This window comes from Aedes aegypti, chromosome 1, assembly GCF_002204515.2.
Source record: "Aedes aegypti strain LVP_AGWG chromosome 1, AaegL5.0 Primary Assembly, whole genome shotgun sequence".
NCBI lineage: Eukaryota > Metazoa > Arthropoda > Insecta > Diptera > Culicidae > Aedes > Aedes aegypti.
Window position 1 is genome coordinate 223,441,117 of NC_035107.1, and position 26,571 is coordinate 223,467,687.

The 26,571-nt window shown below is 40.1% G+C and overlaps 1 protein-coding gene across 3 annotated transcripts in view; it reads left to right on the forward strand.

Moving 5' to 3' along the window:
• Positions 1 to 26,571, forward strand: part of LOC5574617 (rho GTPase-activating protein 100F) — a 294,042-nt gene that overhangs the window by 251,868 nt on the left and 15,603 nt on the right. For 2 of the 3 annotated variants that reach the window (XM_021857661.1, XM_021857663.1), the window contains 6 exons: positions 16,612 to 18,259; positions 18,320 to 18,663; positions 18,730 to 19,004; positions 19,070 to 19,227; positions 19,283 to 19,362; positions 19,423 to 19,651. In XM_021857661.1, the coding sequence (XP_021713353.1) occupies positions 16,612 to 18,259; positions 18,320 to 18,663; positions 18,730 to 19,004; positions 19,070 to 19,227; positions 19,283 to 19,362; positions 19,423 to 19,651 (2,734 nt within the window). The remainder of the gene's footprint in view (positions 1 to 16,611; positions 18,260 to 18,319; positions 18,664 to 18,729; positions 19,005 to 19,069; positions 19,228 to 19,282; positions 19,363 to 19,422; positions 19,652 to 26,571) is intronic. The other variant, XM_021857662.1, reaches the window with a different exon arrangement.

The following is a 26,571-nucleotide window of genomic DNA, read 5'->3' on the forward strand; positions in this document are numbered from 1 at the left end:
GTAGATCTACGATTCACTGGATTTTTCTCCAGTAGATCCAGTACCCATAAACGGTAAGAGCAAGAAAGTGCTTCTTGTTTAAGATATATGTGTAGTGGCGCAACGTCGAAAAGGGCCTCGAGCGCTGCTGTGGGAGTTGTAGAGAACGCACCAGACATCGCCATCAAGCACATCCTTTGGAGATGGCCCAATTTTGATTGGATTGTTCTCACTTCGCCCTTTTGCCACCACACAAGACATCCATATGCCAATATTGGTCGAACAACTGTTGTGTAAATCCATTTGATATATTTGGGTTTGAGGCCCCAAGTTTTACCAAAGGTTCGCCGGCATTGACCGAAGGCCATGCAAGCTTTTTTGACTCTGAAATCAATGTGAGGTGTCCATGAAAGTTTGGAATCTAGAATGACTCCGACATACTTTACTTGATCAGTCACATTAATCTCAGTGCCAAAAAGACGTAAAGGTCGAATTCCATCGCGGTTTCGTCTTTCCGTAAAAAGAACAATAGATGTTTTATTCGGGTTAACCGAAAGGCCGTATTGGCGACACCAACTCTCGACTACCTGAAGAGCACTTTGCATCAGGTCGAATAGGGTGCTTATGCACATACCAACTATCAGAGCTAGATAGTCGTCGGCAAATCCATAAGTTGGAAAACCGCAATTATTGAGTTGCCTCAATAGCGTATCTGCTACGAGATTCCACAAAAGTGGTGACAAGACTCCCCCTTGGGGGCATCCGCAAACACTCAATTTTCGAATCGCTGATTGACGCAATGTCGAGAAGAGATGTCGGTTTTTGAGCATTTGATGAATCCAATTGGTAATCATTGTAGGTAGCCCATGGTTTCGTGCGGCTTCCAATATGGCATCGAAAGACACGTTATCAAAGGCACCCTCAATATCCAAGAAAACACCCAAGCACGATTGCTTCTGAGCGAATGCTTTCTCGATATCGTATACAACTTTGTGTAAAAGAGTCACAGTGGACTTTCCAGATTGGTAAGCATGTTGATTCACATGAAGAGGCATGTTTGCCAAATAAACATCACGGATGTGATGATCGATAATCCGTTCCAGACATTTCAGAAGAAAAGAGGTCAGACTGATTGGTCTAAAACTCTTCGCTTCCTCATACGACGCACGTCCTCCTTTTGGGATAAACTTTACAGTAATATCACGCCAGGATTTGGGAATGTACCCGGTAGCAAAACTGCTTACAAGTAGCTTTTTCAAAACATGTTTGATAAACTCAAATCCCTTTTGGAGCAGAACAGGATAAATCCCATCCGCTCCTGGAGATTTGAAAGGAGCAAAACTATTAAGTGCCCATTGAATCGATTCAGTAGTTACGATACTGCGAGCCGAGGCCAGAGACTCGTAACTACATGAAAAGACATTTGATTCATCCGTAGATGCTATGTCCACACATCCGGGGAAGTGTGTATTGAATAAACATTCTAAAACTTCTTCATCGGAAGAAGTAAAGTCACCATTAGGTAAGCGAATTTCGTTCACTTGGAAATCCTTAGATTTTGCAAGAATTTTGTTCAACCGACTGACTTCACTCAAACTGGAAACATTTGTACAAAGGTTTTTCCAGCCGGATCGTTCAGCAGAACGAAGAGCCTTCTTGTAAGCCTTGCGAGCTGACTTGAACGACTCTGATCCAGCTGAACGGCGTCTGTTCCAACTCCTTCTACATTGTTTCCTGAGTCTAGTCAGATCGGAATTCCACCATGGGGTCCCTCTTGTAGTCTTTACAGACCGCAGAGGACATGCTTCTTCAAAAGCTTCCATAATGTAGGATGTTGTAGTATCAACGGCATCATCCAGATCACTTGGATTTTCAATGGACGGAGAATATCCATGAAATTTGGTCGCAACCAATTCAATGTAGAGTTCCCAGTTTGTTGACCGGGGATTCCTAAAACGCAAAGTCTGCGCAGTTACATTTGAATGTTCAAAGAAGATGTAGCGATGATCAGATAATGATTCCTCATCTGATACATGCCAATTCGTCAACTCGTGACTGATTCTATTCGAGCAGAGCGTTATGTCTAACACTTCTTCTCTATTAGAAACCATGAAGGTTGGGCGATTGCCTATGTTAAGTAATCCAAGGTCTGTACTACTTAAGTATTCCATCAGACTGGAGCCTCTCAAATTGATATCCGAGCTGCCCCAGATGATGTGATGAGCATTGGCATCACTGCCCACAATCAGCGGAAGGCCTTTTGTTACGCAGTGTACGACAACTCGTTTGAAGTCATCCGTTGGGGATGGTTCATCATGTGGTAAATATACCGAACAATAGACGTATTTCCTGTTGAGGTCACCAACAGAAACATCGATTGTGATAGCACATACATCTCTGGTAGTTAACTCAGAAATGAGTGTAGCAACGATTGCTTTATTAACGAGCACGCATGCGCGGGGCATGGAGCGCGAGTTTGCCATTTCAAGCTTGCTAAAAGTAGCAAAAACTGGGTCCACAAGGTTACCTAGATAGAAGTTCCCTCTACGAAAGTAGGGTTCTTGAACTAGCGCCACTTGGGCTGCACCATTTTGCATGAGTCTGCAAAGATTGATCGTTGCTGTTCTTTTATGCTGAAGATTGATCTGAGCTAACCTAACCGTAGCCACTACCCAAACTAGGCAGGATTAAGCTTTTTGCAATCTCAGCACGAAAAAGACCAGCAACGAAAAAACCAGATCGGTATCTATTTAAAGTCGCCAAAGGCGAAAGAGCACAGAATACACTGTGTAAAACGCATAATGCGAATCCATATAGGTGATAATTTAAATTAAATGTCAACATATTCATAATCCCACCCTTATTAAGCCTCAAGATAGAGACTGAAGAAGGGCAGCCGATTATCTCGGAGAAACACAAGGTCACCTGCACCATTGCTCCGGGTAGCACAGGAAGGACTCAATACTGTGGAGGGCGCCCTGGTACCCCACAGGCTCCGTTTGCGGTTAGGTTTTATTTAGACCCCCCTAACCATTCATTCTTAGGCACGGTACGCATCACACCATAAATTAGGGGTCACCTGTGAGGTGGACTTTTACCACCGGAACAGGCAATCCGTAGTGTTAATTCTTAGCCAGTTGAAACAACCGCTACCGACACTACGCGGCTATCTAGGCTGCTCGGGAAAAGGAGGTTAATATTGATGATTAACTCCTGACGTTCCTTCAATGCTGATTAACAAACGATCTAGCTCTGAGAATACGTTTTTGTGTAGATTTCTAGGTAAAATTGATTTCAAGTGCAATCTAAACTTTCTTTTGCTACTCAAATATGCTCGATTGACTTCATTACGGAAAAAATACACGTTACCGCGTTACTGTTGATTTACGGACGAAAAAAAGCAAAGGAAACCCCGTTTTTGTGTTGTTGAGTAAAATAAAATTTTGAGTGTAACCGGATATTGTTTACTCACACATGTTCACTTGACTTTCACAATCAATTTAGGGGCCTATTATGTAAATCGAGCAGATTCATGTGACTCGTCTGTTTTCATTGTCGATCAAAGCAAGCATGCATATTTCAGATGTAACCCGTCGACTCCCATAGTAATCCAGTCACATATAGTGAAAACTGTCGAAAAACTCGAGTGACAGAGCTGAGTCGAGCAAATTTTTCGGTCGACAGTGACTTCGGTCGAGTCATTTTGATCGACTCGACTTATAAAATAGGCCCCTTAACGTCGAATAACCTAAATGTCATCACATTGATTTTTGAGCTACAGACAAATGGGTCCACAAAATAGAAGTTTTTCTTATATTTAAGGTCAAAAAATTTGAGTGTAATCAAAAATTTCAAATTTTGCTCAAAAATTTTGACTTGACTTCCACAAGTAAATTCGTGCCGAAAAAACTACGTGCCTTCAATTCTAATTTACAGACAAAAAAAAACACTCAAAAAATACGTTTTTCGTGTGGTTTTCTAGGTAAAATAAATTTTGAGTGTTATCGGAAATTCATTTTTTTACTATAACATGGTCATTAAAATTTCTCAATAAATTTCATTTCGGAAAAACTATATGTCATCGCTTTGAATTTTGAGTTACAGGCAAACGGATTCAAAAAATAGGGCTTTTCGTAATATTTTTTGGTAAAAGGTATTTTGTGTGTAATCCAAAATTTCAATTTCTGCTCAAACATGTTCACTACACTCAAACAAGCAAAGTGATGTCGAAAAAACTACATGTCATCGCTTTGAGTTTTGTTTTATTGTTGAATTTGTGAAAAAATGCGTTTTTCCAAAAACTAGGAAGTGCCTTTTGCTTAATAATTTTTGATAGACGCATCTATTTCAAAAACCCAAAAATGAACATCAGTCTTCAATAGTGTCCGTCAGAGATGGGCAAAAAGAATCAGAGCTGTTAAAAAAGATCCGGATCATTCAAAAGAGCGAGTGATACGTGGCTCTTTTTTGGCGAAAGATGGTTTATTTGATCAGCACAGATCAGTCAAAAAGTGACCCGGAAGAAGAACGAACCGATTATGTTCCTCTATTCTCCTTCGTTTGTTTCTTGGCTTTATTGTAACGCTTGACACGTGCCTTGCTTTGTGCGCCACGCCACACATGCAGCCAAAGTTTTCTGCTGCTCCGTGCTCTCTGCGCTCTCAGATAGTAAGATACAGAAAAAGTGCACACTTGAATGGCAAAACACATTTTGCTTCTTCCTTTTGGTTCGGGTAGGGGAAATCGACCTATATCGTGAGTTTCTGGGGAAAATGTACGAAGAGTGAGAGCGAAAGATTCGAAAGGAACGACGCATGTCGCGCAACAGGGAGTGAGCCACTCTTTTTCCGTATGCTCGGTTCAGTTCGCTCTTCCTTTGCGAGCCGCTGAGCCACTGAACCGTTCAAAAGATCCGATTCACTAATATGAGTGATTAGGATCGGATCCGCTCTCTTATATAAGCTGTTTTGCCCATTTCTAGTGTCCGTTTCCTTCGCTGTTTTTTTTTTTTTTTTTGAGATCCGCTTCGAAAACGACAGAGAGTCAAAGTTGCCCTTCCGACTCTCTGAGTGGTCTTATGTGTACAGGTGTTAAGGAATCAATATTCCTGTACAAACTTCTCCAGGTAGATCTATCAGGAATACCTCTAGAACAGGCCTGCCCAACATTTTCGGCTCTTTTTTGACATAAATGGTTGATGCGTTCGCAGTAATAGTCCGATCTGAGACATTTTTACCTGAAATGAGAGCTTTGTGTTATATCTGATTGATCCATGTATAAATATTTAAATTTCAAATGAACTCTTTGCTAGCGATGCAGGTTAAGGCAAAAATCAATCCGGGCTAATTTTTCGACATAACTGCATCACTAGTGAAGAGATTGATATAAAGTCGAATTTTTATACATGGATTAAACAGATATAATAACAAGCTTTCATTTGAGCTAAAAAAATCTCAGATCTAACTATTATTGCGAACGCGACAACCATTTATGTCAAAAAAGAGCCGAAAAGGTTGGGCAGGCCCGCTCTAGAATGTATTTCAGAATAGTAAATCATGCAGAGTATTCAGTGCAGTTCTACAAAAAATACTTCATTGCTTTCTGAAGGTATTCTCCATAAGTTTCAGCTCAAATAATGCGCAACATTTTTTAAATGAATGGCACTATTGACATTCACAGGCATTGTTCATTAAAGACCCATGAAAGTTCCTTCAATAATTCCTTCCATGTTTTCAGATATCACTTTTAGAAATATCTCCATGAATACGTTGTGTGATATTGCAACATAGTGTGCCAAAATTACTCAAATAGTTTGTTCATTCTCGTTGTGTTTCTCCTGAAGTTTTCTCAGGTGGTATCCTTGATTTCAGCAGTGCATGCAGGATTTTCTTCAAAATTTTCTCAACATTAGCACCACATGGTTTTTAAGAATTCCTCCATGAGTTCTTCCAAATGCTCTTCCAAGAACCCCTCGAAAAGTTGCTTAAGAAAATTTTCCAAAAATCTAGAAAATAATGTGTTTTTCTTAGTTTTATGGCATCTCTTAAATGATAACAACTGTTTCCGCAGAAATTTCTATAAACAGCGTGCAATACAATTCCTTCCTGAGCGATTACATTATCTGAACTAGAAGTGCGAATGGTACTGAGCGTTATTAGATGAAGGGAGTTTGTGTCCATAAGATAGATTAGCTTGTTTAGGGAAAAGCAGGGGATTCTAAACAGTGCTGTGCACGATGGTAATGCGGCGAGACAGGGGATTGGTACAGGCCGCACAAATCGACCACGTTCTGATTGATGAGAGACACATCTCGGACATTATCCACCTCAAAACCTATCGCGGCAAAAACATCGATTCGAACCACTACCTTGTAATGGTTACAGTTCGACAAAGACCTCCCGTATAAATAAAATTCAGTACCGACGCCTGCCACGGTACAATTTGGAACGATTCAAGCTACCCAAAGTCGCAACTGATTACGCGCAAAGCCTTGAAGCTGCGTTGCCGGATGAAGCAAATCTCGCCAAAGCCCTTCTTGAGGACAGATGGAGTAATGTCAAAGCAGTCTTCTAAGAGCATCCTTCTACTCCAAGATTCAAACAAGCATGCTTTGAATTCATCTCAATGAGCGGGATCGTTTTGAATCCTGATTTTTAAAATCTCGGCATGCGCGATTTGTGCACGGATTCAATCCCAAGAAAGAATCCCTGTCATTGAGCTCACGGGCAATCAATCGAATGATTATAAAATCCTCTCCGTCTTGAATGTGAAAGTTAGACAGTTCATAGGGAATAAGAAGAAATAAAGTCTACCAAACGGGAGGCAGTGTATGTTAGTAATGAATGCAATGAAATTATATCGGTCATTAGAAACATTTAAATAGCATCACATATCTGAAAATTGTCATCACCAAAATCGGTAAACATTGTTAACGATCAACGCTCCGTCATCGTAATCATCGTCATCATCGAAACTTCAGAAGCAGTTTTTCTATTCAAAACTGAAAATTATTCGATGAAAATTTGTTCACTGTGTTTCGGTTGGAGAATAGAATACAGTGAACACATTTTCCTCTAAATTTTCTTGATTTCAAACGGAAAAATTGCTTTTGAAAATTCCGAAATCAATGACGGATCCTGCCCCCTTAAGTTCAGGATTTGTCCGTCACATCTTTACTCCTGCTTGACATACTTTAGCACTCTAACCGTCTAATAAAATCTTATGTATACTCTCTGTTTGGAAGCAAGGAGTTCCGTCTGCATGAGAGTTGCGTTGCAATCGTGCAGATCATGAGGCAAACAGATATTGACGGTAGTCTGAGGGTCATATTCCAGATATAGTTCACTAGAATCAACTGTTCATGTTAACATCTATCACATTCCAAGTGTTTTGTCAGGCAGAAATTTCCGATTAAAACTGACGGAAATATCAATGCCGACTAGATATTTTTGCCAGCAAACAATCAATCAAGGATTGAATCCTGGGATTCAATCCTCGCATACACGTGGCATGATTCATTGCATGCCTGGATTTGAACAAAAAATGCGCACGGAATAAATCCTGCTCTGGTGGTTTTGAATCTCAGCAGCTCTTGGAGTGAGATTTTTTGAAGACTGTGTCAAAGCAGCCAAAGTGAAACAGTTGGAGTGCGAAGAGCAGTGTTGTTCAGACTCATTTCCCCGAAAATAACATTTTCCGAACTACGAAGCCACGAACTACTACAACCATGCTCTATTCTCCTAAGATAGAGAAGCAGATGGTTAAGCTTGAGTACTGCAAACAAAATCGATCAATTTTGATCCCAGAGAGCCACAATTCAAGTTTCGGTGAAATGAAATGAGTGAGTGAGTGAGTGCGAATCATTTCACCGAAACTTGAATTGCGGCCCACCGAGATCGAAACTGTCGGATCCCATGTGCAACACTCAAGCCCAACCACCTCTTCCTCCATCTCAGGAATACAACGCACAGTTATAACAGTTCATGGCTTCACAATTCGAATTTCGGGGAAATGAGTCTGGTCAACACTGGCGAAGAGATGGAACAATTGTATCGATCTCAAGAAACGCGTAAGTTCTACAGGACAATAAGAATCCTTTAGAAATCTGCCAAGGGTCTCAGAATATTAATTTAGACATCCCACGAAATCCTGCAGATTATTGCAGCAATTTACAGATGATTTTCAAAAAAAATCGCTAGTTGATAACTAAGAATGTCAAAAACAGCCAAAAGAGTCTAATAAAAACTTATATAAAATCCACCTAGATCGAGATTTATAAGACATAATAATGCCAGGAAACAACAGTAGCATTCCTCGAATGGTGGTTATGCAGATACAGTCGCCTCTCCACATCTCGATATCGAAGGGACCATCGAGATAGGGAGAGATCGAGACATAGAACATATTTTTAATGAATACTAGATTGAAAACCGATCCGTTGTTAGGAAAATAGGAATAATAATAAACAAGCAGACGTCAGTTCATGCTCCTCAATTTTGTTTAATCACGAAAATCTGGTCTAGTATCCTTTGATAAAGTGCTTATCGACATACGGAGAGAAAATCGAGAACGAAAAATCAACAAAACAACATCGAGATATGGAGATATCGAGATAAGGAGGATATCGAGATATGGAGAGGAAATTTATATGCAGAATGAAGGGACCGAGGTAATCATCGACATAAGGAGAGATATCGAGATGTAGAACATCGAGATGTGGAGAGTCGACTGTAGTATGCTCAGAATCTTGTTAAGAATTTCATAAAGAAGCTTCCGTTAAGTTTTCATAAAGGTCTCGTAAAAATTCGCTAAGGATCTTGCCAGGAATTCATGAAGAGCCCTACAAAAAATCAATCAAAGTTCAATCCGTCAGATTTTCTTTGGAAACCCACAGTTTTTTCTACACGATTCTCTAAAACATTCGTAAAGGACCTCTCCAGAAACTTTGATTAGACAGCACGTTGTACCAGACTGCGTTATGCTGCGTGCCAGAGGAAATGTCTTTTTGGGATGCATCAAAATATTGAAACAAAGATAGGAAATCCTGTAGTTGCTACTCTGTGCTGAAAAAGCAGGACAAATCTTAAAATATGAAAAATAAATCAGGACGCATCAAAAGAAACTCAAAATCAGGACATGTCCTGCTAAATCAGGACGGATGGTAACCCTATGCTCAAGATATATCCCCAAACCAGATTTCATCACTTAAATTCGTACCAATTTGCTCATTTGGTTGATGTAATTGAATTTCTGTTAGATATCAAGAAATTCCTTAGAAAATTGCATACATTTAGGCGTTTTCCGCGTTATTCTTGAAATTCAACTATTCATTATTTACATAAATATTGTATTGTTAAAAATTTAACTAGCGTATTCGGATTCAGGAATCTCAAATTTATTATGTAGAGTTGTTTTTAAAACTAACAATAATCGCATTGACAAGTGATCAATTTCACCCCGAAATGGGATCCCCGATTTTCTATTCAAGGGATGATTATTTTTTTTGTTTGTTTTTTTGTTTTTTTATGGTGTACTCAGCTGGAGCTGTATGACAGCTTCGTTGTCTGTGCTGGACCCCGTAGTGCAAATTTTTACCTCTACTTTTGCCAATATTTAGACGGAATAGGCTATGTTGCCCGCTTTAACACTATTTTGGATGAATATTGTGCAGAAGTAGTTTTATTAAATTGTTTTTGCTTCAGTTTCCCTCCCGTAGATATGTTTGTATAGTCATCCTTTAGTTCTGAGCAATCGGATTCTTGTTTACGCATGGAGAAGCGACATGAAAATATATGTTATTAATTAATGCATTTCTTGGAAATAACATACAGAGCTATGTTGTAGTAGTCTATGTTGACAAATTGTAGCACAGATGTCATCTCCAAGCATCTTTTGACAATGATAGACAGAAAGTGTTAATTATACAGAATGCGGTCATATATCAAACGATAGCGATAGGGAGATCCTTTTTTCCCGAATGGAATGAAGGTTATTGAAGTGAAAAACATGAAATGTACTTCCATCTATACGCGAACAAGAACTATCTGAAGTGCCTCGTCATTGTACGTCAAGTATTCTCTAGTACTTTAGTCGTTTATGCTACTAGTCTGAAACGTGATGTGTTATACTATATGAATAAATTTCAAAATATGAATCAAGTGTTTGGTTTTAAACAGTCTTTATCTTCCGAAGGTCGTACTGGAATGCTAATCAATACAATACTTTTCTAGGAGAGATGACTGTCTATGTTGCCATCTTGTAGTACCGATTCCAAGTTGTAGATAATTAATATGAGGAGAAGAATCAAATCTAAATGTACTGTAAATGTGTTTGGTGTGGTCATCGATGTGCTTTATGTTCGTCTTATTGTTATTGTTCTGAGGTCTTCTCAAAATGAGAATTCAATTGAATAATGTCTCAAGTTAGTTTACAGTTTGGATAGACAAAGTTATTGGTACGGTATTATTGGTACGGTATTATAAATATATAGGGGGGCTGAAATGATATACAATATGTGTTCGCTAAGAATTAAAAATGTTACTTACCCCTTTCTTAGTATACCCACCAACTCATATGGATCGTTTTTACCTAAGTTTGATGGTAATTAGATCCGTGTCCGTGCTGATCTATGTGCTTCGGCTCCTAACACGACGTTTGATACATACGACAGACCACTTGCTCCCTCGTGATGGTGTTGTTGTTAGTTGTTATACATGAAAAGAAAGAAAGAAAGAAAGTTATTAGTATTAGGAATAAACAGGATTTAGTGAGTTTTCATTGAATTACATTTGACTAATCGCTGATTATAGTCAACGACATCGGAAACTTTATGTGTTGACTGTTGATCTAGTTTTTCCTCAGTCCCGTTGGTCAGTATTGCTAAAGGTCCTTTTTAACATGTTTATTAGTACTTGGACAAGTTGAATATTTTAAGTTTACTACTTTTGTCATGTTGTCAATAATGATTTTGATCAGTTTGTTTTATGCATCTTTTCATATTCAAATCTGGTCTCGTCTGTTTTCATTTAGAATCGTCGTAAATACATTTCTATGTGTTAAAAACTATACTAGAAAAAATAAAGAAATAGAAAGTCATTTTTTATTGTCCGGATCCACTTTTCGGTGACAAAATAAAGCTTCATCGCGCCTAAGCCCTATCTATTTATTATAATTTTGCGAGAATGAAGTTGTTGTAGTTTTATGATACCAACATAATAAATGTGGTTTTTTATTATGATTCTAATGAGAGAAGCATAACAAATTAACATTTGTGTCACATTCTACTCAATGGATCCTCAGTCATTCTCCTCATTAGTCAATATTATAACCATTTAAACAAAATCTAACCTATCTGCATCAAAGCGTGGCTACGGCTCCTGTTACCCCGATGCCTGGTAACAGGATAACCGTTGGATCACATCCGTAAGATTGATGCATCTATGCTAGATGGTTGATGACGCGGCATTAAACAAATATTTCCTGATGTGATACCACCACGACTGGACATGTCTTTGGTTCCCATATAAGTGCTAATGGGGTAAGCCCACCCATCGCGGCAAGATTACACGTCCTAGGGGAGGGATTTTCTATTCAAGGGATGATTATTAGCACTAAAACACATTTGTTAGAAAATTTTGGCACATGAGCCAAAGAGGCTGACCGTCGTACTTGTTTTCCTGCATTCAGTTGTTTGGAATTCTCAATATTATTGAAAACAGACAAGAAAAACCATGAAAAAAGATCAATTTCACCCGAAATTACGGTACACCTCAAAGCATCCTTGTCATTGGCCTAGCAATGTCCTTATATAAAAACCAGAATAAGATTTTATTTCTCAATTAATCAAGTCTTAATCGATTTATATATGTACTATTTAAAGTGGAAGATTCTAACTTGAATAGCATTTGAACCACCATGATATTTATAACATTTGTTTTGAATTGTACTACAAATCTCTTACCCCGCTCGAACTTTTGCCACATGAAAACTCAATTAAAACATGTAGAGGTTGCACTATCGTTTATATGGGAAATGAACGATTTTTGGTGTATTTATCACCAGTATCATTTGGTGTACTAAGTGGAAAAATGATTGCAATAAAAGATACAAATACTGTACAGTTCTAGATCCTATAAACAAAGTTTGGAGTAAGCTTATGCTAATAAAATAATTGTATATGCTTAGAATTGCTTAAAACTTAAATAATTAAACCTAATAACCCTCATGTACATTATTTGTTTCGTAAAACAATAGATTGTCTGCTCACTGAGATATTCTAAAAAAAACCTGAGAACAGAATGCGCAAAAAAATCTGTTTGCAGTAGGTACAAAATTGTTGGGTTGTTAACTTTTTTCATGGTCTAACAATTAACATTGTTTGATATTTCAATGCATCAAAACAGACTTTTCTGAAAGTAGAAATGAAAATAGGGTTCAGGTATCATAAGGCTGGCTCCAGAGGCATGTCCTGCCAATTGGGAGATTTGTGCCATTGATAAGTATTGTGGTACTATGGTATAATAACTTTGGTAATAAATATGGTGTTAAATTTTTGACTGTCGTCGTTGGGCTGAAGGGCAAACATTTGTTTGACAATAGAAAATATATTTGAAAAAAAGCACATATTTTTGTCGAATCATGGCAAAATATTTCACAACACTTACTGTTAGCTAAAGAAAAGTCTCAAGTAGAGCTGTGCACATCTGTCTGATAAATGAAATTTCATTATGCCATCTGTTGGCGCGTTAACCGTGGCCAACTCCGATCTGGTAGGGGTAGAATGTATTTTGAGCGGAATGAAGAGAATCAACACCACTTATCTGCTAGCCACTTCACTTTATTTTACTATTTACAACTTTACACTATTGTTCACTATTTACACTTGCACTTTTACCTTTAGATCACTTCACTATGATGCTACCGTTTTGATTCATATTACGGACAGCTTCTAATTCCGGACACTCTACATTGTATGGGAAACATTTCACACGAAATGTTTCAATTCTTACCGTTCAAGAGTTCTCACTTTCAAGGCTCGTTTTAATGAGCATTTTTCATAAATATTTATTCAAATTTATAATGCTCAACTGGCTTAGATGTCTCTTTAACGGTTCAATTGAAATAATTGATGATTTAACTTTTCTATGTGTGATTTTCATGAGCTTTCCGGAATTCAAATCACAGTGTCCGGAATATGAGGCAAAAGTGAGGAAGCGTCCGGAATAAGAATCATGAGAATTTCATAGATTTCCATTTTTTTAAATTTGCTCATGTTGCGGAACCAAAATTTTCACCCACCATTCGAAAGCTAAGGGTTTTGAGGGCTCAATAACACTAAGGAATAATACAGAATGATTTATTTTATATGCCTTTTGATGAGTTACACTTCACTGAGACCTTAAGTGTCCGTAATATGAATCAAAACGGTATATTCGCGGAGATTAGAACAATATTAACTCCACTAAGCGAAGATGTCGCGTCGCACCACGCGTTCTAGAAGCACGCGGGATGTTCTAGAAGCGCGAGGAATAGTCGCGATGCACGGTCACTCACTCGTGGTACTGGAACTCACGAATGATCACTCGGTAACTCACGGAGTTCATTCGCTCGACCGCAGAGGCTTCGGTAGGGTTGGTTGTGTAAGGGGCTGCACTCGGGTGAGTTTAAGACGCACATGTTCACGGCTCATTCCGTACGGAGCATCATCATTTCATGGTCTTTGCTGCACTGATGAGATAATATGATTTGTTCGGAAAAATTAGGAAAAAAAAAAACAGCAAGTGAAATTGTCACATAATGAAAAGTAAGCGTTTTTTTTTTCGATAATGATTTCAAAATATAGTATAATTCGATGATCAATATGGTGTAAAGGAGAGTTACTTCTATTATCTCTAGAATACCGGTTTACAAGCTTTGTGTATCGATCATAGCCAGGGACGAAAATACACAATCTATCCTCGGCTATATTGACGCCTGCTGGGTAGAACCTTCGTTGATTTTTATCTGTTTTTATCCTCACCTTAACAACACAACAAAGATTGACAAAGCACTTGCTGCAAGATTGTCAGATTCCTTTTAACCTGCTAATACTCAACCGCTTTGTAATAATCGGAAACAAAAAATGATTTTCATTCGAATCGGCTTGACTTTTTTACATTCCGCTTCGGGAAGTTGTATTTTTTGCAAAAAGGACACTATAGACGAGTTAATGTCATCGATTCCGTGCAACGGATCGTTTAATACCCGTATAGCAGCATATTTTTCAATTAATATGAACCTTATTGGTAATCAATCTTCTAAAACTGACACTCTTCTGGTTCTGATAATCAAAAACGCCAACGACATATGGGCATCGTTGTTTGTTTTCTTCATCTGTTTTTGTGCCATCTTCACTGGTAGAATCATATTGGTGGTGGTGCGGTTACTTTGATGGTGGTATAAATGTCAGTGAATTGAGTATAGTGAGCATGATTTTTTTTCGTCCCTGATCATAGCAATCCTATTATTATGAAATCAACCTAAAGAATTCTGTTTAAATGCACTGATATAATGCTATTTGTTGAACTGAATGCACTGAGTTCATTAAAACAGCTAACAAAACAAACAGCTGTGTGCTGTAAAATGTTGTTTTTTTTAGTACGCGACACGTCGGCCGACGTAAAAAAAAACTTAGGGTATTTCGGTCATTTTACCACTAATCTGAGCACATCATTGATAAAATACACAAAAAATTGTCCATTTTTTCATTAAACAGTTACGTGCAACCTCTAGACATTTTTTATTCGAGTTTTTATGTATGAAGCTATTGCTTCTGACACTATTATCTATCATGTATCGCGTTGGTAGAAGATATCAAAGATGACGAAAATAGGCGTTCAATGTAAGTGTATGAATTTTAATGCGAACTAATTTGTAACTTTATGCGACTCAATTGTCAATAACAAAGGTAATTTGTCATCTTCGACTTTGAACGTGTAAACGGAACGAAACGAAATGTTCAAAATTAATGTTTACGAATGAGCTCAATGAAGTGATATTTTTATGCGAGGAAACTCGTCAATCAAACGATTTTACCCACCATGTGGTGTGGATGTGATGCAATTTGTAAGAAGAAACGAAGATATTTTAAGTGAATTTTAGGCGATTTTCTGGTTGTCGACAATTTAGTTTTTGTACCGAACCTAGGTATTGAACGACTAAATCTTACTGGCGTGCTGACTAAATGACCACTCTGGAACTTTTTGATTACCCAATTATCAGTTAAGATCTGAAATTCTTCCATTAATCACTCCATGAACTTCCTCCCTTACCTGACGAATTGCTGAAAATTTTCTTGGTTAAGTGCGTTCAAAGATTTATTATACGTAAAGTTCATCCAGATATACTTCTAAGAACACCATCTCAGAGTTCATTTAGGATTTTTTTCTTGTATTCTTTCAAAATTATTATGTAGGTACTAACAGTAAATTTCTCAGAAGATCCTCTTAGAATTCATCCAAGTCAAACAATATGATTTCACGCTGCACTATCATGATGAAAATTGCTCCATCCTTCGAAACGCGGGACGTCTGATGGTCACTTTACTCTAATTACATTTTCCCAAGAAGTGATTCCGGGTACGCACGGTTGGTTCATTTGCGTGTCGCTTGGCTCTCCCGCACTCTTCTTGAACTGTATTCTTCTATTGAAGCAGGTACATTTCCTCCGTTGGGATGCTTTTTATTTTCGAGGAACCACAGACGACCCGAACGTGATTCAACAGTTTTCCCCGTTATTCTGGCTGGTGATTTGTCATCGTTCGTGATGATAAATGCACTGTGACGGCTTCGGTTCCATTTTCTTGCTTTGGGAACTTTTTTTCTAATTTCTTGGTAAATCCTCTGAAAGCATTTTTGAAATGAGCTTCTGAACATTTACCAAATTCAGTGGAATTTTTCTACTGAGAACATTATATGTATTTTCTGCGAAAATCCCCTTAACAAACAACGTATTAATGCACTGAAGTTAAGCCTCCAATAAGGTTTTTCTATATAAAATCATGTTCCAAATGAACAATAGTTTAAATTTCAACTTGGCGGAGAGGTGAATTTTCATACACTGTCCATTTCTTTGGTACAAAATCTTGTCCGGTCAATTTCGATTTCGATCTTAAAGTAAAGCAGCGTAAAATCCCTTGTTGCTTCATCCTCCGTTCGTTCCGACTAAACCTCCGGGGACATGTCGTTTTCTGTTAAAAAATAACGTTTCCTAGCCGCACAACTGTCGCTCTGATAACCGCTACAATTACACCGGCGGCGACGATCCGTACCAACCAGAGAAACAAGACGACGAGGACGATAAACAGATTGTTAAGAGCACCTAAATGGCCCCTCTGTAGTGCACACCTAGAAGCTTTGCCTGATAAAATATTCATCCCGCTTCTCGAGAGAAACGTCGAGCGCGACAATCGTTATCAAAGCAATAAATTTCATGCCCGCAAGAAGGTTAAAGCCGGGCTAATGAGAAAATGACTTTTTCCGTCGTTCCATCTCGGTTTGCTAATTACTTGGTGGCTCGAAGCCGCGCTTAATCTCATTAGGCTTTGATGTTCGTACTCATTTTCTCCTCACTCTCCCTCAACACTCTCTTCAACAGGTGGGAGACGAAATTTTGGCCGTCAATCTGGTGGACGTTACGCGGATGTCACTGGACGACGTAGTCATAATCATGTCTATACCGAGACGTCTCGTGTTGGCTATCCGACAACGTCGGGGTTCCCGCGGAGCCAACTCACCGGGGCCACCTCAAATGTCCCGTCCGGAGCAGAAACCCCCGCCAGTGGTCGTCATCAAGCGAGACCTTCGGGATGACGATCTGGACGATTCGGACCGCGCACCACGCTCATCGAGATCCACCCGAGTCCGCCGAATGGGTGATGGCCGCGAGATGACCCAGTCCCACTCCCGGATGGGACTCGGCATAAACAGCTACAGCCCCCAGAGCGAGCAACTGGATTTGTACTATGGTCCAAGGCAGGGACAATCTGTGGAAACACCAAGCTGGGGCTACAAACCACCGCCACCGCCGTCAGTCATCACAGAACAACCGAAGGGAACGCACGGCTTCCAAACTTCGCACTCGTACTATCAGAACGCCGGAACGCTGGAAAGTCTCGCCGAGAAGGTGCACTCATTCTACCCCAGCGCCAACCGACGGATGTCAGCCGGTACTGGCGTCACAATGTCGCAATCCCACCAACGGTTTCCACGGAGCGGTTCCGATCAACACTTGCCACGAGTCGAATACGCAGATTACCAATCGCTCGGGAGACACACGCTGCTACGGTCTAGCCTGAAGTCAGACCTCGTCCAGGCAGCTCCCATCGCCGGCGGTACCCTTGACCGCTACGGACGTTACGAACCACCACCGTCATCACGCACACCGAAATATGGTCCGTCACCGTTGGGCGCCACTGGATCCCTCCAGAGGCGTTCCCGTCCGGCGTTGGACTACTCAAGCGATACGGAAGCTACCATCGGTCCACGGCCTAGTTATTACTACTACAACCACCCAGCTATGGCGAACACGATAGCTCGCGGTAGTACGCAAGCCCTCGGAGGTGGCCCAGAGTATGCCAAGTTCAATTCGCTCCCACGCGATCGACCCGGATCCCGCATGGGTCTCCGCAGTCGCATAGGTGAACGACTGCAGGACGAAAATGATGGAAACCTTTCAGCTCCCGAGTACTCACTGCCCATCCGAAGGGATCCCCGAGATCTGCGCCAGCGTCTGACCGCCAGTCCATCGATCTTCACCTCGGATGAATACCGAGCTTGGCTGCGACGCGCTCCAAGCAGTTCCGCCATTTGCGAACAGATGCGAGCCTCGCGCGACATCCTAAATCAACAGCGAGCACACCGGTTCTCCTGCTCCGCCGAAAACATCCACGATGTGCTGAAGAACACCGAAAACATCTACAGCAGCCGGACAGCACTCACCGGCGGCACTCTAGATCGGCACGGTCTAACCGGAGCCGGAGGTCCTCGTATGTCTTCACTGCCTGTACGGTCCATGTCTTCGCAGCACATCGGACCGTCGTCGATCCGTTCACCCAGCGTCCGGCGGATGCGACAACTACTGGAACTGACCCAGGCCGGCACAGGTGGTGTGCCAGGATCGGCCATGGCAGCTCTCACCGGGCACCAGAGCCCAGCGCCGACTCCGAGCACTACACTGCCCCGCACCCACCGCCAGATCGACATCAACCCGGCCGAGTACACCAAGTACAAGCTAGACAAACCAGGTAAGATAAAATGCGGTTGTCATGTTATCGATTGAAGTAATGTTTCACTCTCGTTTTCAGTGGTTGACGCCATCGGAATGTCCGGCATGCTGTGGATCCATCTGCTTGCCGGTCGCGGACTTCGGGCCATGTCTGAAACGTCTCAAGCGCAGCAGCCGATGATCAGGGACCTGTACTGCGTGCTGGAATGCGATCGTATCCACAAGGCGCGTACTGTTGTGCGATCGGGCGATCTCCAGTTCGACTGGGATGAATCCTTCGAGCTAGACCTGGTGTGCAACAAGCAGCTGGACGTTCTCGTATACTCGTGGGATCCTCAACATCGACACAAGCTGTGCTATCGGGGTGCACTGTCGCTCACTACTCTCCTACGGCAGTCACCGATCCATCAGCTGGCGCTGAAGGTAATGCACTGTTTTAATTCTCTGTTTTAATTCAACACTGTTTTAATTCTCTTCAAAACCCTCCAGGTTGAACCCCGTGGAACGATCTACTTGCGCCTGCGGCACACGGATCCCTTCCAGCTGTACCGGCGACGGGGATTGCCCAGCCTGCGGGGTAACGTGCCGGCCTTGTTCGGGGCCGACCTGGAAACGGTAGTGACACGCGAATCCAAGGGTGCTCCAGGCAGTGCTCCAGTTCCTATCATTCTGCGTAGATGCGTCGAGGAAGTCGAACGGCGCGGTCTGGATATCATCGGCCTGTATCGATTGTGCGGATCGGCCACCAAGAAACGATTGCTCAGGTAGAGTACATTCATTGTAAGGAATTGACAGTCCAGTTGTCTAATGTGATAAATCTCGCTTACAGGGAAGCGTTCGAGCGTAACAGCCGAGCAGTTGAGCTCACGCCGGAGCACGTGCCGGATATCAACGTAATCACCGGTGTTCTCAAGGACTATCTCCGTGAACTTCCCGAGCCGCTGTTTACCAAGTGTCTGTTCCAAATGACGGTCGATGCGCTAGGTAGTTCTGTCGTTCAAGGTAGAGTCAGGGAACTAACCCTGGGATTCTGTCTTTTCAGGTGTCTGCCTGCCAGATGATCCGGAAGGAAATGCCAAGCTGATGCTCAGTATTCTGGACTGTTTGCCAAGGGCAAACCGGGTAAGGTTTCAGTCAATTTTTCGTGAGGCAGCTCAACTGGAACATATTTTTTGTCGACAGGCAACGTTGGTATTCTTGCTGGATCACCTGTCGCTAGTGGTGTCCGCGTCGGAGCGGAACAAGATGTCCGCCCAGGCTCTAGCCACGGTTATGGGCCCACCGTTGATGCTGCACTCGTCCAGTACCGGCCCGAACGAGGAGATCGATCACGCACAACCGATCGCAGTGCTCAAATATCTTCTGCAGATCTGGCCGCAGCCACAGCACGGCCACGTCGGTGGTACTTCAGGTAACGTAGTCTCTGACTTCCTGCTAGCAAGCGTCCTAAAACCACAATTCTAGATGTTGTCTTACTATCATCATTACAACTATCGTTCCTTTCTGTTTCGATTTTGCGAGTGATAAATGTGTACCTTCCTATATCCAAACGCAGCTCTCATTGTTACTCCCGCTCGCCAACCATTGTCAATCACGCACGGCATTTTGATTGTGATATTTCTGTTCGTTCTTATCGTTTTCCATCGCCAGAATGCAACCGTCTTAAGAAGTGCCATAGCGTTGAATGCAACCCTTTCCATTGTAAATCACTCCCTCAGAATAACACAACGGCTCCACTGCGAGAGGCAAACTTACGGATGGGCTGATTAGTTCATTAGATATCAATCCGTACGTTTGTCTATTGTTTCCCCATTCATTTGCATCGTTTGAGTCGAAGCAAGCCTTTGTCCATCCTAATTTATCGTTTCCATGTCACCACCCAACTGCAGGAATCGCCACTCTTACTTATTTCAACTCACACTCAATATCTCAGCCCTCCCATTTGCATTCTCGACTTAAACTGTAGTGAATAATAGCAAATTTTCTTCTGTTCTACCGCCACATCCATTTCACGGCTCTCTACACATGTACACAAAGAAATTGCAATCCACAATCAGTTTCTAGATACAATCAACCAATCACAAATCCTGATTTGATCTTCATTCATATGCATCCAAAGCAAGCCAGAATCTCGCTCTCTTTTTCGAACTCTCTCTGTATCACTGTCTCTTTCTCTCTCTATTTTCTGGTACAAGCATTTCGGTTTTAAAATTAGTAGAAGGATCCACGAATCGGCAACAAAAGCTACAATATTTTCTTAGAATGACACTTTACGACTTGCGTTCGAACTTCTGTTTCTGTTTCTACTGTAAATATTCGTATTTTATCTGCGAATGCTCTAATTATTGTCTCACTTCACCACAACAACTTCAATCTCAGTACTTATTCACAAACAATACCTACACTAACTCTCGGTTACAAAAAAAAGTCCACCTACACATGAACCGCGCGGTTGTGAGTGAGAATCGAAAGACAATTTTCGAAGCGATAATGGATACAGATCCAAATGGTTAAACGCGGATCGGGCTATTTCTACGAGTGAGCGATTCCTGTCCAAACGTTTTCAAATGATGCGAATACCCGCTCTCTACTTATGTCTGTCTAGATAAATCCTCTTGATACCTTGATCTTAATCTATTACAGTTTCACACTATCTTCTTCCTGCGTTTTGTCATTGTCCCTTCCAAATCCTGCATCTAGCAAATTTTCATGTCCTAATCGATCCCGATAAGTGTGGGCCGTTTGTGTTGAAAATTGACAATGCTAAACTGCTAGATAAAAAAAGAACCAATTGTTTTGTGTGGTAGATCCCATTGATGTTTAGCGTCGCTGTTCTACAGTTATCTAGGGAGACTTACGGCTTCGGCACCTTGCGACTATTATCGGCAATCAAATTTCAAACGCCAAATACATAGTATTTTTCTATCAAAACACACCAATGAAAACATTCAGATGATTCTTCGTTCTGTCAGCTACCCGCTAACGAGATTTCCGAGACGGAACAAACAATTTTGCCAAAGATGTCAGCAATTCAAATGAATACGCCTCAAAATACGACTGATTTGGAGCTGCCGAAGTGATTCGTTTGCAGCTCTTATGGGAAAGCTGCCGAACAGAATGAGGCTGCCGACAATAGTCACACTGACAAGAGATGTTCGCAGGGTTGTAAAAATGTTTCCAAAAAGCTTAAAACAAGTCTGTCGATTTAAATCGATAAAGGATTGAGCAGCGCATAAATGTAAACAAACTAAAACATAATTTGTTAGCTGATGTCCGAAAAATCACAAGAGAAGCGCGGCATCGGCTTAGACTGCCGAGAATACGTAAGTTCCCCTATGATGACACGTGAAGAAACTGCCCCTGAATAGTGCTGTTAGAACTGTAAACATACTTTCAACCTGTTTATCCATTAGCAAGTTAGCAAGTAAACATAAATGAATACCTGAATATAGATTTTTACATGCATCAAAGACAAAATAAAGACGCCAATGTCCTTTGAAGTTGCATATAAATTTATAGCAAGGTAATGGAGCATAAATTTAAAGTGCTGTCAAACTTAAGTACCGATTGACCGAATGTAGTACTTGAAGACTAATTGACTAATATGTTCTTATTTCGTCTTTGTTTGCACACCTGTATCTCACGAAACTTTTTATATCTAACATTTTAAATTTCAACATCAGGAAAATGGCTCAAAACATTATTTGATGAAGTGATATGTGCGCAGTGTTGTGAAAAACTCAATTTCTCATAACTCACGCTTGAGATTTTTCATGCGTGAGTTGTCATTCACGCAACTCAGTAGTTAAAAAATCATGGATGAGTTGGCTCACCTTTTTGACTCATTGTCTCGTATTTGTACAGTTTACTTATACACGGCAATAATTTCTCGTTAGTCTGGTAAAGTTATAGTAATCCTTTCTAACGTAAACAACAACATTCGGGTTTCACGAGTTTTTGACGGGTTTTGCGACTGAATCATTTTTTACGGTTTTAGTTTATTGAGTGGTTTTGCATCAAAATCTCAAGCGTGAGATTTGCGAAGCAGATCTCTAATGAGTTTGCTCTCACAGGAGAGCGTATTGATTGAGATTTGAGTGTGAGTCTAGTCTAGTTTCTTCTAGAGATAACATCAGGATCTCTTCTGGGAATTACATCAGGAGTTCTTCTGGGGATTTCAAAAAGAGTTCCTTCAGGGGTTTCATAAGCATTTTCTTTGGACATTCCACCTGGAATTCCTTCTGGGTTTCTATCAAGAGTTGCTATAGGGATTCCATCAGGAGTTCCCCTGAGCATTTTTATAGGAGTTCCCAAGGATTTCCATCAGGAGTAATTCTAAGGATTTTATCAGGAGTTTCAATAGGGTTTCCATTAGGCGTTCCTTCAGAGATTCCACCTGGAATTTCTACAGGAATTCTATCAAGAGTTTCTCTAATGATTCTGTCATGTCTACCTATTTCAAGTGATATTCTTTATTCTTTCTCATGAATTTGCTACCTTTAACTTTTTCGTACCTGTGGGATTTCTGAGCTATAAATACTAGCTGCTGTAGGCGCAGAAGAGAGACTTCCCGGACTGTGGACTGATTAACATATTATATTATTCTTCATTTACAGGATATAAATTCAGGAATTACTCCAGGGATTACATCACAACCTTTTCCAAGGATTTCTTCAATAGATTTTATTAGGAATTTCTGCAGGGATTCCATCGGAAGTTCTTTCATAGGTTCCATTAGAAAAGCTTCTAAGACTTTATTATAAATCCTCCTGGGATTCCATCACAAGTTCTGTCAGGGATTCTATCAGGAATTTTTCTAAAGGTTCCTTCAGGAATCCCTCTAGGGTTATTCTGGGTTAATTTATTATGAATTCTTTTCGAATATCATTAGGAGATACTACCCGAACTTCTAGATAATATTTCAAAAGATTCATCCAAGAACTCTTCAAGGTAGTCCTCCTGGAATTCCTTAAGGGATCCCTCCCGGAATTAGTCAAGGGATACCTTCCGAAATTCCTCAAGGAATTCCTTCAGCAAAATCTCCAACGATTCTCGAAGGTTATCAGGATTCATCCATGGATTTTATCAGAAACTTCTTATAAGTATTCCATTACCGGCATTACTCAAGAGATTCCTTGCGGAATTTCTCAAAGGATTCCTCGCGGAATTCATCATGGGGCTCCTCCCGGATTTCCTTAACCCTCTAATATCCAACCCCGTCTTTAGACGGGGTACACTTTGGAATATTGTGTATTTTTTAGTAGCTCGGAAATCTAAATGGTTTTATTTTTGGCTTAACTTGACTCATAAAACGCATAAAAGATTTTTTTTTATGACTTTTGGAACTTTTTTGTATTTCTGAAAATTGCTTGAAATATTGTTTGAAAAATTGTATTCTTACATAACCAACAAATGACTGGGGTTTATTTAACGTGTAATATAAAAAATGGTACCTAAAATATAAATTTCTACTGTTAACCTATAACAGAAGAAGAGCTTTGTGGTATTACCTTTTTTCCGTTAATTACACGGAAAATAAAAAAATCAGAAAAAATATTTAATTTTTTTTATTTTTAGTACCGTAAAAACTTGAATTTTTATTATTGCCAAAAATCAGTAACTAGAAGAGGCTTCAAGAAAAAATGAAGAAGGATAGGGATGTTCAAAAATAAAAATTATAAAAATCAAAAACCAAAATTCATAGATTTGGGAATAAAAATAAATCATTGCCCGAAACATGTTTAGAACGATTGTAGATAACTCAAAATGATATTTAAATCGAAAATAAAAATTTGGGTATTAGAGGGTTAAGGAATCAATCCAGTAAATCCTCAAGGGATTTCTCTGGATTTTTCAAGGAATTTCTCGTGGAATAACTCCAGCGATTTTTGGGGGTTTTCAGGACCCCTCCAGCGATATTATCAGAAATTTATTATAATAGACTAGTGGTCCCGGCAAACTTCGTTTAGCCATCAAGTAGGCTGTTGAAAAACGATATTGATCGTCCCATACGAAATGACAGTTCCGTTCACACACGTTTTTCCAACTTTCCCGGTGCATATCTTGGGATTTTCATACACACAAACACGTCGGAACCCTAGACGAACAAAACAAAGGTAGAATCATTCAAATCCGTCGGCCCGTTCGTAAGCCATTTCGTGACATACAAACAACATTCCATTTTTATTTATATAGATTAACCTGTAATTTGGGAATCTACCAGTATATCATCCATTGACTCCATCAAGAATTCCTCCTAGGATTCAAAACAGGAATTCCTTCAGGGATTCCTCTGGGAGGTTCCTTCGTGGATGTCACCAAGATGAACTCTAATTATCCAATAACGAATTTCCTATGCGATTTGACCACAATTCTATAAAGATTCCACTAGCAATTCCTTCAGATACTTCAACAGTATTTTCCCTAATTGTATCACCTGTAATTTTTCGCGAGAAAAGTTTTTAAAAGAATTTCACAAGGATTTTTTTTAGCGTTAACACTGGGAATATCACCAGAGTTTTGCTAGAATTACCACCAGAAAAATCTACCAGAGTTTCACCAGAAGTTCAACCATAAAATACTTCAAAGGTAGATGAAAAAAACCGAATTCAGTACTATGCCATTTAATTCCACTAGAGTTTGTATCCTTTGACAGATACGCGTATTTCGACCTCAACTGTAAGACCGTCTTCAGTGCTGTGTACTAGACTCGACTTCGACAACTCGAAGATTCATTATTAACTTCAAAGGTGTTACTAGAATTGCGCTTCAGGATTATCATGAATTCCTCATATTTACTCAGAGTTTCAAACAACACATTTATCTAAATGCCTCAGGATGAATCCCTAAAGTAGACCTAAGAGATTTTGTTTTCATTTCTGAAAAAAATCCATGGAGATATATCTTTATAAATTCTTGGAGGTATCACCAAAGAAATCAGTAGATTAATTCCTAGAGAGTTTCCTGGAGAGATTCTTTAGTATATTTCTTGAAGAACTTTTAAAGCAATCCCTGAAGGAGTTTCTGAAAGATTCTCTAAGGAAATTCCTGGTAGATTCGTTGGAAAAAATCCTTCAAGAAATACTGGATGGAACTGATGGATAAATTCCTTTAGGAATCCTCGGAGAAATTTATATTAGATTATTGAAGTAATTCCTGTAGAAATCCCAGGACAAATGCCTCGTAGGGTCCCTTCAGAGATACAAGGAAGAATCTTTGGAGGAAACACTGGTGGAGTTTATAAAATAATTTATTGAAGATTCTCTCTAGAGGAATACCGAAGGATAACCTGGGGGTCCTCTCAAAAAATTACAAGTGGAATCTCTAACGAAAATCCTGCTGATCAAGTCTTGATTAATTTTTTTTGCAGTATTTCTCTTGAAATCTTTGAAGGCTTTCTGATGGAATTCTTGGAGGAATTGTTGGTGGAATCCCTTGAGGGACTTGATGAATCCTTGGATAAATTGTGGGTAGTATCTGTATAGAAATGCTTGAAGTTTCGCTGGAGGAATTCTTGAATGAATCTTTGGAGGATTTTTTGGTGGAATTCTTGAAGGGAGCATTGGATGGACCACTGGAGAAATCCCTTGGGAAGTATTTGTATAGATCCCTGGATAAATCTGTTGAAAAATTGCTAGAAGGAATCGCTGAAGAAATTCCTGGTGGATTTTCTGATGTAACTCTTTGAGGTGGAGTCCTAGAAGCAAGCCCTTAAAAAAGTCCTAGTGAAATCCTTAGTGAATTCTAGGAGGCAGCCTTGGAGTTAGCCCTGAACAAATTCCTTGGGATTTTTTTGGACAGATCTTTGAAGGAATCAGTGGTTGAAATCCACAATAATTTGTAGAGGAACCTCTAAAGGAATCCTTTGAAAAATGCCACCTAAAGGTATGCCTGAAGAATGTTTCCCGGAGAAGAGCTTTTGGTGGAATCCTTAGTATAGCTTATGGATTCCTGGAAAAACTTCAAAGCAGAATAACTTGAAGGAGGAAACGACTAAGAGTCAGGATAGAATGTTTGAAAAAAAAATCCTTGGCCATTCCCATATCAATGAGTGCTCAGAATATTTCCCGAAAGAGACCTGTCATGATTTCTGAGTTTTGCTGAAATATTCGAATATAACTGGAATTATAAGAAAATCGCATAAAGATTCTCCCACAGCATTCGAAAAAATAACAATCACATATTCACTAGACTCTCGGCAAGTCTAAAAACATGCGAAGAAATATCGTGTTGCTGCAACCAACCTTGACAGTCGGTCAAACGGTTGTATCAACATAAGTCGGTTTGACTAACTTGGGGGCGGAGTCAATGTTGGTCGAACCGTCTGAGCGT